Raw genomic sequence first — 15210 nt, 5'->3', positions numbered from 1 at the left:
CACACACACCACAGAGAGGCAGAGAGGGAGGAGGGGAGAGGGAGGGAGATTGAGAGGGAGGAGAAGGATAAGAAGGAAGAGAAGGAGGATGAGGAGGAGGAGGAAGAGAGATGGCGGAGGGTAAAAAAGCATTTGTTGTTCTTGCAGAGAACTTGGCTTTTGCTCCCAGAACCCACCATCCATGTCAACCATCCATAACTCCAATTCTAGATGATTCTACACTCTCTTCTAACCTCCTTGGGTCCCAGGCATGCAAACGGTACACATATATTTAAATGACGGCTAACCATAAAAGCTAGTTATAGCCCGGTGGTGGTGGTGGTGCACACCTTTAATACCAGCACTGGGGAGGCAGAGGCAGCACATCTCTGTGAGTTCTAGGCCAGCCTGGCCTACCGAGCTAGGTCCAGGACAGCCGGGACTATGCAGAGAAACCCTGTCTCTCTAAAAACAAAATATAAAACAAAACAACCTTAGTCATTTGCAAGAGATTGTTTTTTTCTTTTCCTTCCTTCCTTCCTCCCTTCCTTCCTTCCTTCTCCTCCTCCTCTTCCTCATCCTTCTCTTACTACTCTTCTTATTTTTCTTCACAAGGTCTGGAACTTACTAATGTACACCAGGCTGTTTTTAAACTCACAGAGATTCCCCCTTCTGAGTGCTGGGTTAAAAGTACGCTGCTATAGCAGCTAGGATCTTCTAACAGACTCCTTTTTTGTTGTTCTTTTTTTTTTTTTTTTAATGTCTGGGTATTAATTGTACAAAATAGTGGAGTTCATTTTGTTTTACTTTCAGTGTGATCTTTTCAAGTATTTGTTTTAAAAAAAATCAGAGGGAAACTAAGAATCTGGTAACAAAGAGTCTGGGAAGACAACTACTAAAGAGACCTCTGTGCCCTGGGTTTGGAATTTTCCATCCAATTGACAGCAAGGCAAACACCTGCTGTCCTGGTATGGTCCTCTTGTCAGGGTTGGCTGCAGTAGCCTGCACCTTTGTCCAGCTCCACCCAGTGTTGTCTGGCTAGGGCCTCTCTTTCAGTCCATAGGCCTCAGAGCCAATTCTGCCCTGTGCTGAGATGGGGCTATCCCAGCTCTGGCTGTGGCTGAAGCGGCTTGTGATATTCCTGCAGGTAGCCTTGGAGGTGGCTGTAGGCAAGGTGCTAATGACACTATTCCCAGAGAGAGTCAAGAAGAACATCCTGGCCATGGGCCAGAAGACCGGGATGGCCAGGAACCCCCGATTCTCCCCTGACAACTGGGTCCCCACCTTCTTCAGCATCCAGTACTTCTGGTTCGTCCTGAAGGTCCGCTGGCAGAGACTGGAAGACAGGGCTGAGTATGGGGGTCTGGCCCCCAACTGCAGCGTGGTCAGCCTCTCAGGACAGAAGTGCAATATCTGGGATTTCATTCAAGGTCAGCTCAGGGGCCCGGAGCAGTGGGGATGGGTGGGGTGGCGATGTGGGCTGGAAAGCACCAAGCTTTCCATAATCATCCCAGCTGCTCCTGGACAGCTTCTTGTCCTCCTGTCAGTGGTGGAACTCTCCCGGGTTTTCTCTCAGCTGTTATCTTCCCAGGGTTCCTATCACACGATACGTGCTCTGGCCTCCCAGCCCCTGGGTGTAGGCAGTTCATCTTTAATGTGGTGAAATCCTTCTCAGCCTACAGTCTGAGGTAGTGTCACTTCCTGCAGGAAGCCTACCCTGACTTCCCCTTTTAAGGTGCCAACTAGCATCCTACACTTTGCTTTATTGACACTCAATAAAGTCATAATGCAGTTATGAGTGGGTACCTAAGTTTCACCTGCCACCCTCACTTGCCTATAAATTCACAAGGAGTGACCAATAACCCACTAGAGCGCCCTGTTTCTGAGGTAGCACAGGGCAGTAGTTTATGTGTTATGAGATCTCTTGGTTCTCTATCCTCTTTTTTATCAGGTATAAGAGCTGTTTGGGTTCTGGAAGCCCTAACTAGTCCTCACTGCTCCTCTCCCTGGCAGACCTCTGCTCTCCTTCCTCCATTTGACGGCTGTCAGATCCCTTTCCAAAGACCACCCAGCACAGCACTCCTGCATCCAGGGGCAGTCCTGGGCTCAGACTGGTGTTCTGACTTCCCTAGTTAGGCTTGGAACTTTCACCCCAACATTGTTTCCAAGATCCCTTCATGCTAACTCTACTAGCCCAATGTGGGGCTTCCCCCATCCTGGGCTTGACTTCCATGTGCCTTTGTTAACATCATGTAACCATTTAGAACACCCTTCTGTGTGGCCAGCCACCTTCCCCCATGCACCAGGGTCCAGCTCTCATACCTCATCCTCTGAGACGCCACTTCAGATCTCTCAAATGAGGGAGCTGCTGTCTCCCTGCTGGACCCAGGTTTCCCTGCCTACCCCCTTCCCTCAAAGAACTGCCTCTTCCTACCTGGCTGCTGCCACCCCTGCTCCCCCCAGCAGAGCCCCCAGGAAAGAGCTGTGTTTGATTCAGTTAACCCCAGGGCACCAAGACAGGGGGATAACCCAGTGCTTTTCATAGCCTGTTCTTTGGAATCCAAACCCCTCAGATAAGCTTCACTATTTAGAGTTTTCAGGGCAAACCAGTTTGGGAACCCCCACATCCTGTGTCAGCCTCCTGTGGTCGCCATAAGACAAAGGGCATATGAAACATCCAGAAAGGCTCTGGGGCTTAAAAGCAGAGCTGTAAAATATGTCTCCCCTCACACTGATTCCTAACACCACCCTCTGGAAATGCTGCTGTAACAGGGAGCCCCTCGTTCTAGAGGGGAATGGAGAGATCGAAGAGGCTAAACTGACTGAGTGAGTGTCAGGTCAGACTCAGGATCAGCCCTCTTCCATCTCACAGTGCTCCCTGATGGACAGACACAGAACCGTCCCTTGTGTGCCAGACCCTCAGCTAGACATTGGGAGCTCAGGCAAGGTCCTTCTGCAAGACCGTAGGGCTTTACAGTTTCACGGCACAGATGAATAGAACAAGCAAATTCAATGGTCCTGTGACATGCAGGGGACAGGGAGGGCCTGACTGCCTGCAGGACTTGGAAGGCTTCCTGGAGGGGGTGTGTTTGGAACTAATGAATATGATTTTTGTAGACTGGGAAGGAAAATGTTCAAAGTAGAAGAAGAGCAAGAGTCTCTCTCCTCGTTAATGAATTTAAACTGTAACATGGAAAGGACCTTAATTTATTCAGCCAACAGTTAGCACAGTGGTTTTTCTGTGATGGTTCTGGTGTGCCAGACATGGGTAGGACAGAACAGAGTGCTGGAAAACAATCTGAAGAGCAGTTCCCTGGAAGCCACCTGCCCCAGGGACATGTAACTACTCATGTCTGTTAACTGTCCCCTCTCAGTTCAAAGGACTTCTGTTTTTCCAGGTGTGGTAACCAACATCTATTGTCCCAGCACTAGGGAAGCAGACGCAGGAGGATTGCAGTTCAGAGCCAACCTGAAGTATATAATGAGAACTGTCTCAAAAACTACCGGCTGGGGTCCTGACTCAGTGGTGGAGAGTTTGTCTAGCCTACACAAAACTCTGGGTTTGAGCTCCAATTCAGAAATAAGAACTAAACAGAATGCTCAGCAAATCAGGCATGGTGTCTGGTGTCTATAATCTTCAAATTCTAGAAGTAGAGGCAAGAGGAATAGAAATTCAAGCCCATGTTACTTAGAGAGTTGTGGGTCAGCCTGGGCTACATGAGACCCTGGATAAAATAAAGGAAGTGGGATGTAATGGGCTGGAGAGACAGCTTGGCAGTCAGGAATGGCTGCTGCTCTTCTAGAAAGCCTGAGTTTGGTCTCTAGGAACCATATTGGGGAGCTCACAACTGCCTGGTAACTCCAGCTCCATGGAATTTGCCTCTCTCTTCTGGCCTCTTCAGGTACCGGAATACAGGTGCGCACAGACACAGACACACACACACGGACACACAGAGATACACACACACGGACACACACAATATGCACATACTCCTGACTACCACACACATGCACAGAGTAAGCTGTTGATCTGCAGTCTCTCCAAGTATACAGAGGAGGTCTCACCTGGTAATGGTAAAAGGGGCTTCTCTATGGAGAGAGCCTGGGCCAGAGGCTCACATGCTGGCCTGGGAGGCTTGGGCACAAACCCAGTCCAGTCTCCCACTCTGGAGATGTTTTTCTGTTTATACAACACTGCAGACCTAACCTGGAGTCCTTACCTGACACCCTCAGGACGTGGCCTCTGGCCTGTGGACACTAGCAGGGTTCCAGCCTTAAGCACTCACACTTCCTCTTTCTGCTGCCAGGTCGACTTTGCCCTCTCTGCTCATCACCATGCCAACCCCACTCCAGATAGTTAAACAGATGTGCCTCTTGAATTTTTGCCCATTAAGAGCAAAATTCCAGACAGCTAACTGGTCCTAACTTGAAATCAGTTTTCGTATTATCTGAAGAGTGGTTCTCTGGGGTCATTACAGTCCAATGACCAGCCACTTGTCAGCGACTGGCCTCAGAGCCACTTGGGCCCCTCTCTGTCCCATGGGAGGGGTCATTATTCAATCAACCATCAGGGACAGAGAAGGGTCCCCACTCTGGGACCTCCCAGGGCCTCCTAGGAAAACAGTTTGTGAGCCAGATGAGGAGGACCTTGTGTCTGCAGAGAAATCAGCCTGCCTTCCCTTTACACTGGAGGCTGAACATTTGTTTATTTTATTACTTTTAAAAAATTAATTTTGTGTGTGTGTTTGTGTGTACACATGCACACGTCACAGCGTACATGTGGAAGTCAAGGGACAACTCAAAGGGACAGGGTTTTCTTCTCCCACATGTGCATTCTGGGAACCAAACTGTAGTGGTCAGGCTTAGCAGCAAGCCCCCTCACCTCCGAGCCACCTTGCTGACCCCAAGTTATGAAATTATAACTACTTGTGCGTCTCTCTTCAGTTGAGTACTAGAAAACTCAAAGTCAGTATATAGCTGTGTTGTGCCCGATGCACAGCTGCTGAGGACACAGCTCAGTATCTTACCCAGCATGTTTGAGGCCTTGGGTTTCAACATCCTGCATTGCCAAAAAGTAAACTGAATGCCAAAGGTGCATAGCACTTTGGAGCCTCTTTGCCCATTTCCTGTCCTGCTCTGCACTTTTCAGAAGGCGGTGATCTCGGTCCTTGGCGATTAATTGCTATTTTAATGTATGCAAGTTGTTTCAAATCCCCTGCAGAGCAAGGAGGTCCGTGATGGATGCCAGGAACAGGGAGGGTACTGGCTAGCACGGTCCTCTTCCGCTCTGCCTCTCCCCCACCGCAGCACTAGCCACGCCCACTTCTCTACGCCCTCCATTCCCACACAGCAGCTAGTGTGCTATTCAAGTGTGAATCTGATTGCTACATGAAGCTAGGGATTTTTGAAAGCATCAGTCAGATCCTACTCTGGATTCCGTCAAATATAATTTTACTACGTTTACATTTTTATTTTTATATACATACATGCATATATGTACATGAGCATGGGTACAAGTTTTCCAGAAGTGTGCCATGATGCATGTGTGAGGGTTCAGGAAAAATGGCTCAGTGGGTAAAAGTATCTGTAGCCAAGTCAGACAACCTGAGTTCAGTCCCCAAGATCCATGTGGTGGCAAGAAAGGAGATTCTTACAAGTTGTCATCTTCTGATCTCCACACAAGCATAATCTACCTACACACACACACACACACACACACATACACACACACACTCACATACACCCACCCACCCATGCACACACCTACATACACCCACACACACACACACTCACATACCCATATACACCCACCCCCACCCACACCCCCACCCACATACCCACATACACCCCCACACACACATATGTAGACATACACACAGGGAAACATACACAGAGACACACATGAGAAGAGGCTTGGGATTCATAGAACTAAAAGCATCTGTAGACTTGGATATGAGCTGTCTTTTAACAACAACAGTTGGATCACCGTGGTTGGGATGTCCACCACTAGTGGCTTCCGCTGAGGGTTTCCATCAGGCTGAGAATGAGTTCTCCTGTCTCAGTGATTCCAGACTAAAAGACCTGGATGGGGAGTGCTGCCTGCCCCTGGCTGCTGGGGCAGGGGCATGCCTGTTTCTCTCGTCTTCCAGCAAACAAGGCTGGGCATAGTCCCATCAGTCATAAGCAGAATAAGAATTCCAAATGAGAAAGAGGGTTAAGGAGCCGGGTGGGCAAGAACTGTAGCTTACGCCCACCACCCCTGCTTTATAGCTCTGGCACTTTCTACCAAAACTAGAATAAAACCTAGCACCTCTTTCTCTGGCCCGTTGCAGCTTCTGACAACTCAAGCTCTGGACAGTGGTCCTGCAGGTCCTTAAACAAACTGGGCTCTGTCCCTCCTTGAGGACTTTAGACATTGACTCACTTCGCCTGAAATGCCCTTCTCCTTTCTCCAGGGCTGGTTTGTTTCAGTCCTTCACCTCTCAGGTTGAATGGCAGCTCCCCAGGGGCCCTCCCTGCTCCACCAGTCTGCAGTGGGCCATCCTTTTTGATCTCTTTCATAACATTTACCACAGTTTCACAATGCTTTGATCACCTGTTCACTGCCTGTGGCCAGTCTCCCAGAAGAACAAACCCCACACCACATGGAGACAGATTCCTGATGGCTTCCTTCTCCACTGTGGTGGTGACCCTGGCACACTGTAAATGTGGAATAAATGCTTATAGACAGAATGTGTGCGTGCTCGAACCAGGGTCAGGAGAAGGAACCCTTATGGGCAAGGAGCATCTTGGCTGCTTAAATAGGTCATGTCACTGGGCAGGGCTAGCAAGCCTCCAATGGATGTGTGGCTAGGGCTCAACAGGTCTTTAGCTATAGAAACCTCAGGGTACAACAGTGGCTCACCGGGGTTTCCTCAGCCAAGGCTGAGGAGTTACGGAAGGCTCCTGCCTAGAGCTGACTTCGTAGGCTTGAGACTAAGGGTTTTCACAGCCAGAAAGGCCTTGCGTTTAGGGATTTAGTACTCTGCAGAAGTTAGCCTGAGATTCCTCCTGATGTCATCTGTTTTGGAAGGGGTGGTATTGTGAGTCAGGGTCTCACTATGCGACTGGCCTCAAACTCGCAGCAATCCCCTGTCTCTGCCTCCCCAGTTCTGGAACTACAAGCTTGTATCACTATGTCCAACCACAAGTCCATCTTCAAATCTTCGTTTAGTTGTTAAGCCATGCGGGACAACGGATGAGCTCTGGAGTCTCGGACCTCCTGATCCTCAGCCCACACAAGCACAGCCTTTTCTAAGTGTCTAAGACATTGTTCTTCAGGGCTCACTCCTCTACTTCTGGGTGTGCCTTCCAGCTCCCACAGTGACTGTTATCACTTTCTGCTCCAAAAGGGGCAAGATCCCTGAACAGGAAAGGCAAGATCTAGTATGGGCATTCTCTAGTGTCTCGGTGGCAGAGTGCTGTCCCCATTGTGAACTGGCTTGACACTACAATTTGGTAAGTGACTGGGAGGGACCTGGAGGGAGAAGGCTCTACCTCACAAAGGTACCCGGAAAACACAGACGGCAATGCACAGTGGGAGGAAGAACGGGCAGGTAGGAGGGGGCAGCTGCTGGCTCAGCTTCTGTGCTCCTGGCACAGAGTGGGAGGTGTTTGAGGCTACAATATGACCATGGGGGCCTATTGTCACCCTTCCAACATCCCTGGGACTAGGAGAGTATGGCATTAAATAGAAGTTAACTAAAACACCTGCCAGGCGATGAGAGCAGAGGCATGGAGAGTCTGTATAGCAAACCAGCAGCTCTTGCTTTGTTTCCAAACGATTTTCATCTTGCAGCAGTTCCCACCCCTGTTCCCTCTGGGTTTCTGTCTTCGCTGTTCTGCTATTTCAGAGCTCCTCACAATAGTGTATGTGTACTGAGCATCTCCTATGGGCCAGGCACCATAATTAGCCCTCATCAGCATCAGTTCACTTAATTTTCATAATGATCCCGTAAAGTGCGTGAAAGTGTGTGCTCTTTTAAGAGTTCTTTTCTAGCTAATGTGTATGTGTGAGAGCCTGTGTATACGTACGTGCACCCCCTGTGTGCCTGGTGCAGCAGAGACCGGAAGAGAGTGTCTGATCCCTGGAACTGGACTAGCAGGTGGTTGTGAACCAGCTAACGTGTGTGCTGAGTGGACTCTGCAAGATCAGAGTGCTCCAAAGGGCCGAGCCACAGTTCCAGTTCCCTTCAGAGTCTGTGTTTTCATGTCCGTGGAGGAAGCGGAGGCCCTTTTAACAGAAAGAGCACTGACTTGCAAGCCCAGAAGCCAGTCTTCATTTTAACCCCATTGCTGACCTGCGGTGTGTGGGTGCTGAAGCAAGTCCATAAACTTCAGGTGCTTGGTAAAAATGGGAGAGAATTGCCAGCCATGGTGCTGTGCTCAGGAGGCAGATGTCTTAGAGTTCAAGGCCAGCCTGGTCTACATAGTGAGTTCCAGGCTAGCCAGTGCTATATAGGGGAGTAACTACCCACCCTGAATATTAGCAGTCACCTCTCATAGAGGATGGGTGTCTGCCCACCTTATAAACTACAGTCTGCAGGGAAGGAAGTTTTAATCCTGACTGCCATCTAGCATCTAGTGGTCACTGAGACACCCAACAAAACCTCTGCTTTCAGAGAGTCAAAAGCCAGTCCTAACCCTCACTAGTCATGCTATCTAGGCTGGGACTCTCCATGGTGTCCGGGACTCATCCCATAGGGACAGAAGGAAGAGAACAGAACACAGGAGGGAAGACAGAACTCATGAAAGGAAGCAGGTAAGTCGCAGCTCCTACGGTTCCTTCCTGTTGCAGGCAACAGGCCCCTGGTTTTGAACTTTGGCAGTTGCACCTGACCTTCATTTCTTCTCAAATTTGACCAGTTCAAGAGACTTGTAGACGACTTTGCCTCCACAGCCGATTTCCTCATCATTTACATTGAAGAAGCTCACGCCACAGGTACAGAGACTCCTGGCCTCTACTCTTCCCGAGTTTGCCTTTCTCCCATTGTTGGAGCCATGTTATAGTTGGGACGGGAAGGAGGGAGGTAGGGAAGGAGGGAGGGCCAGAGAAGCCCAGCACTGGCTTTCCCTCCCATTGCCTCTCCCTCCACAGTCTGCTTTCAACAAGAGCATACAGAGCAGAAGTCTGAAGAGGAACATAGTTCAGCGGGGGTTTGGAGGAGGGCAACTGGTTTGAGTACATTGACAAGGAATCGAAACCTGATGTGAAGACACAAATGAAAATGGCTGCCCTGTAGCTTTTTTTTTTTTTTTTTTTTTTTAGTAGATATCTTAAGATCAAAAGGACATGACAGTGGTTTGTCTGGATCGTAGCTCATTAGACTTTGGTAATCCCCTGTACTCCTGGGCACACTGCTAAAGTAGATGCCTTCACAGATCTGAGTTGAGTTCTATGTAATGCTACTACCCCTAGTCTGAGGACCACACTCAGAGGAACACTGCTGTAAAACAGCTCTTTCATACGTAAGTAGGAGTCCCTTTCCAGCCCTAACCATGCCATTACCACTGATGCCACACAAGACAACCTTGTTCCTATGCTAAGAAAGTTGAAATGGTTAGACAGGCTTTCCTTACAATGGACAGACCTTCCTTCTAGGATAGCTACATCTCGGTCCTGGAACTCTGCAGGATAATCGGGCATATCCCCATTTCCCTGGCCCTTATGGGGACTGAAGCCTTACATTTAGCCCCAGTCTCAAATTCAGAGCTTGAAGAAGGCTTCCACAGTGGAGGGGAACCAGTACTCACCTGCCTGTACGCATGGTCGGAGAGGCTTTCTGAGTCCTTGTCACCCCAGACTCTGTAGGGTCCATGTCCCAGTCAGGGCTCTGTGGAAAATGGGAGAATGAGCACCCGGGCTGCATTATCTTTGCTGGATTGCCCGCAAGTGGGAGGCACAGAGATCTCTCCGATCTTTCCCTCATTTGGCCATATGGTGTATATCTCAGTGTGGTCTGTATCCTAGTGTGGTATTGAAGTCCTTGAAGAGAGAACCACCTAGATTGCTGGTTGAAAGTGAATAGTCCAGGGCCCCAACCTAAGCTAACGGTACTTTTATTTCTCTGCACACATCACACCTTGGAGTTTTCAACTTACTACTGTGTTCATTTCACAGGCAGATGCCATTCTCAGTTGCATTTGGGGACATTTTAAAGCGTGTTCCCCTCTGGAGTTCTACGTATATTTAAAGTTTTCCATCAAATGTCTTTTTCAAAGATGCTTGTTTTATCAGTCAGACAGAATTGGACGTGACCTTTAGAGAGAAAACATGCAGAACCAGTGTCCACTAATCATAGGGACCCCGGAGTCGGTAGCCAAAGTCAGCTGGTTTGCTTTCCTGTGTTTATGCAGGTAAAATGCAGGGCAGGCACATGTCACAGTGGGATAGATGGTCAGGGACTGGGTTTAATCTGGGTACAGGTCCTGCCCTGTCGTGTACTGACCACGTGACCTCAGTCCACTTTCAGACTTGTTTTTCTACTTCAACCATAGAAAGACCGAAGCTGCCTTACAGAGTCACCCAGCTGTACTCAACAAGCTCTTGCTCTGTGCTCAAGCCCATGCTGGACCCAGGGAGAGAGAAACAAGAGCTTCTCCTTCCTGTAGATGCTCACCTTTAAAGCTTAAGACATTAAGGAGCCTGGGATCTAGCTTGAGGGTGACAGGAAGTCATCAAAAGATCTAGGCAGGGGAGAGACAAGCGCAGGTTTGCATTTTGGGAAAGAGCGCTGTGGGAAGAAATAGGAGAGATGTTGAGATTCCAGAACAGTGGGTTTTGGTTTTGTTCTGTTTTGTTTGAGACGGGTTTTTCCGGTACAGCCCTGGCTGTCCTGGAACTCACTCTATACCATGCTGGCCTCGGCAGACCTTCCTGCTTCTGCCTCCCGAATGCTAGCATTAAGGCATGCAACACTATTGCCAAGTCAGACTAGTGGTTCTTAAAATGTCCAGTGCTTAAGAATCATGGAGAAGGATGCTTAAGAACTCCTTCCTCAGGCCAAAATGTGGAAGCCTTAGTTCTTAGAAGGGAGAACAAAACACTCATGGGAGGAGGGACAGGATCAAGTGGAAGAGCAGGGATTGGAGAGGGGATCATTCAGGGGCTGCCTCACCTGGGGATCCACCCCATGTGCAGCCACTGGGCCCAAGCACTATAGCTGATGCTGGGAGGTGCTTGCTGGCAGGAACCAGATAGGGGTGCCTCCTCAGTGGCTCTGCCAAAGTCATGCAGCTGAGCATGCTTGCACCAACCTCATCCAGTGAGGATGCTGGGGGGGTGGTGGTGAAGGAGTTGAAGGGGTTGTGGCCTCATGGGAAGAACAGCATTGTCGACCAAACAAATCTTCCATAGCTCCCATGGACTAGAATACCAACCATTGAGCACGCATTGAGAGGCCCATGGCTCCAGTTGCATATGTAGCAGAGAATAGCAGTGTCTGGCATCAATGTGAGAAGAGGCTTTTGGTCCAGAGAGGGCACATTTTCCCAATGTAGGGAAAACCAAGGCACTGAGGTGGAGAGAGTGATTAGGAGCTAATGCACCTTCGTGAAGACAAGTAGACGGGGAGTGGGGAGGGGGCAGGGCAGGCAAAGGGGATAACTCTTCAAATGTAAATACAGAGAGTATCTAATAAAAATTAAAAAAAAAATAAATAAAAACCTAGAGCAAGGCTGGGCAGCCCTGTTACTAACAAAGGTTGGGGGTGAGGATGGGGGCCATGGAGAACGGGGAGAGGTGGAGGAGTGGGGAAGATGGGATGGGATCAGGACTGAACACAGGGCCTCACAATGAGTTAACCCCTACTCTGACCTTTGCTTCTAAATTCAGTTGAGGCACCAACAACCTTGGCATGCTGGGAGCTGGCTCTGCTCTTGCCATCACCCTAGACAGGCTGACTCTTCCTCTAACAAAGCCCCCCCCAGTGGTTCAAAGGTAGATGAAAGATCAAGAGCCACTTTGTCCAACTATTTCTCATTGAAGACCTGAGGCCTGCCAGTCAGCTGCACGGGTAGTTCTTTGGTTCTGGTAACCCTGTGTGGCCTTGCATTTCATCTCTGACAGAACACTCGATGTAAGGCTTTCTGTTAAAAGTAGGTGGGACTTAGACTCTGGGAACTGTACTTCACATCTGCGCGGCTGCAGTCTAACCTTCTTCCTCTTGCAGATGGATGGGCGTTTAAGAACAACGTGGACATCAGGCAGCACCGGAGCCTCCAGGACCGCCTGCGGGCAGCACACCTGCTGCTGGCCAGGAGCCCCCGGTGTCCTGTGGTGGTGGACACAATGCAGAACCAGAGCAGCCAGCTCTATGCTGCTCTGCCCGAGAGGCTCTATGTATTACAGAAAGGCAGGATCTGCTACAAGGTGATGACCTTGTCCGGGGAAGGGCAAGGGGGTTGATATCACAGGGGCAGAAGAGGACTTCATCCCAGGGAGAATGCTTTTCCATTACTTCTCACAAATGTAACCTGGGGAGTCCTCTCACCTCAAAGTCTTCCTGTCTTCTCTTTTGCAAAATGAGATTGGTCTTTGCCCAGTGCGGTGTGAAGTGGTGTCCTCGAACAGGCTAGCGTTTGACTAGAGGTGCAATCTCCTGGCTTCCTCGGCATCCAATGTGTGGCTTAATCTTTATCTTTTGGTGTTGTTTAGTTTTTATTCATCTGTCTGTCTGTTTGTCTATCTATCTATCTATCTATCTATCTATCTATCTATCTATCTATCTATCCATCCATCCATCTATCTATCTATCTATCTTATTTAAGACAGGGTTTCTCAGCTGTCCTGGAACTCACCAGGCTGACCTTGAACTCACAGAGATTTATCTGCCTCTGCCTTCCAAATGCTGGGATTAAAGGCATGCACCTTCATACTTAGCCTTTAGTTTTAATTTTTAAAATTAAAATTGAATTTGTCTTGCATGTGTGGAGGGGGGAACATGCATGCTACTATGAGTGTGTGGGGTCAGAGAGTAATTGGTGGGGGTCAGTTTCTCCTTTCACCAGGTGAGTCTTGAGGATGAAACTCAGGTCATTGGGCTTGGCAGCAGGGACATTCACCCACTGAGCCATCTCACTGTCCCTTGGCTGAGTGGAAAATGGTTCCATTTTATATATGATCTTCGGAGAAGGAATGACTTGCTCAAGGTGACCATGCAAGCAGTAGAGGAAGGCTCTGGAGCTGTCACTGCTGAGGTGACCTGCTGACTAGAAGCTGGACATGAAACAGGAAAAGGCCTTGGAAACAGAGTCAGCCCAGCTTCATAGCTGCTCTCACACAGACATGGAATGCTAAGACTGCACAGAAGCAGATCTCTGGGGCCCCATGGCCAGAGTCTAGCCTAACTGGTAAGCTCCAGACCAGTGAGAGACCATATCTCAAAAGCCAGGTCAGAGCTGGAAAGAAGGATCAGCAGTTAAGAGGCTGTACTTCCAGGGTATCTGAGTTCGGTTCCCAGCAGGAAGCTCACACCCATCTGTAACTCCACCTCCACAGGATACCATGCCTTCTTTTGGAGTCCATGGATACTGCTCTGGAGTGTATATGCCCACCTCTTTCCATATAGAGAATTAAAAAAAAATGACTAAGGAGCAATACCCAAGGTTGACCTCTGGCTTCCACATGTACTTACACACACACACATACAGAGGAGGGGGTTGGGGTAACAGTGTCTCACCCAAGTGCTGTAAGAATCCAGAGCAGGGGTCAGCTATACTTTCCTGTTAATGAGCTAGGTAGTAAATATTTTTACCTCATGAGCCAAATCTTTGAATCCCCAACAATCCAGTTCTGCTATTAAAACACTGAAGATGCCGAAGACAACATGCAAATGAAAGAGTGTGGGGGGTCAGAACTGATCTGGCTCTCAGATGACAGGCAGTTCAGGGATGGGGCCAGCTTGGGGAGGGAAGTTTGATCAGAACATGGGAAGTCAGTGGGCAAGGTGTGAGGCACACTAGGGCAAGGCACGAGTAGTAGATTCAGAATTTAAAGAACCAGGGTCTAGTTCTGGACCAGAGATCATCTTCTTCCAAAGGCCAAGGAGAGCCATAGGAAGGTTCTGGGCAGAAGTACAGTCTGACCAGGTCTGTTCTTTGGAAAGATCATTGGTGTCTGTGGACAGAGGACAAAGAGCAGTGACTAAGGACAGAAAGTATGGTTCTTGCCCAAATCCGGTCGAAGAGGACGGAACTAGGGTAGAGGGTCTAGACAGGCGAGGTGCTTCTGTAGAAGGAATTCAGTATGAAGGCTGATGTTTTAAGAAGAGCTTATGGTCTGGACCCCTTCTCTCAGACCTCTATCATTTTGTCTGTGTTCCCTCCTCCCCCTACTTCCCTGCCCTGTCTTAAATTGTAGACAGTGTTGGTACCACCCTGCACAGTTTCCCTGAGTGACCTGACCCACTTCAAGGCTGTAACTGTCCAGTGTTGACAACTCCCACCTAGATATTATCAGCCTAGATCTCTCAGCCACACCTCCGACATGACAGGCATTGTAGGGTGAAACCTCTGACACCTGACTCACCTCTCTTGCAGGGTAAACCTGGCCCTTGGAACTACAATCCTGAGGAAGTCCGAGCTGTTCTGGAAAAGCTTTGCACCCCATCTGGACAGCTCTAGGGGACCAGCAGGAAGGTTCCCCAAGCTTGGTATTCCTCCACATCAGTACAGATGTCTCTTATCTTTGACCTGTGTTCCCAGATGAATTACTAGCTCAGATTTTTCTGATCTAAACAAATAACTAACTACCAAGGAGGCAAGAGAACTCACAGCACCCAACCAACACAAATTGTTACAACCAGAAATAGAGCAATACTGAGCTGTTAGCAAAAGTGTGCCGCTCTGCACTGCTCCCACAGCGGAGACCAAATCCAGTGTGTACACCTTCTGGTGGGAGAGCCCTTATGCTTGGCCGGTAGATTTCTGAAGTATAGTGACTCATGATGATGACGTCAAAAGCTCAATCCATGTGTCCAGTTTTGCCACTCATAGAACCAGTTGTTTGGTACTAAGCGAGGGGCGGGTGCATTCAAAGACATCAGAAACACTTTTCTGACCATAATATTGAAATCTGTTGATATCGGTGATAGATGTTTCCGCGGCAACATATAATCTAATTCTACTCTCTCTACCATCTTTGAATAGATTGTACAGAAATCTGGCTTTCTGGTACTGACATAAAAGCCTTAT

At 48.9% G+C, this 15210-nt stretch overlaps 1 protein-coding gene across 1 annotated transcript; it reads left to right on the top strand.

The window, feature by feature from the left end:
* Positions 1 to 1072: 1072 nt before the first annotated feature.
* DIO1 (iodothyronine deiodinase 1) lies at positions 1073 to 14640 on the top strand (the record flags this gene model as incomplete). Its single annotated transcript, XM_080922141.1, has 4 exons — positions 1073 to 1409; positions 8816 to 8959; positions 12189 to 12388; positions 14557 to 14640. The coding sequence occupies 4 exons, from the start codon at positions 1073 to 1075 to the stop codon at positions 14638 to 14640; spliced, it is 765 nt and encodes a 254-aa protein (XP_080778267.1).
* Between the last annotated feature and the right edge of the window lie 570 nt (positions 14641 to 15210).

The sequence above is a fragment of the Micromys minutus genome (assembly GCF_963924665.1).
Source record: "Micromys minutus genome assembly, chromosome: 9".
Taxonomy (NCBI): Eukaryota; Metazoa; Chordata; class Mammalia; order Rodentia; family Muridae; genus Micromys; species Micromys minutus.
Note: the sequence above shows the minus strand (reverse complement) of the source record. Positions and strands in the feature narration are given on the sequence as shown.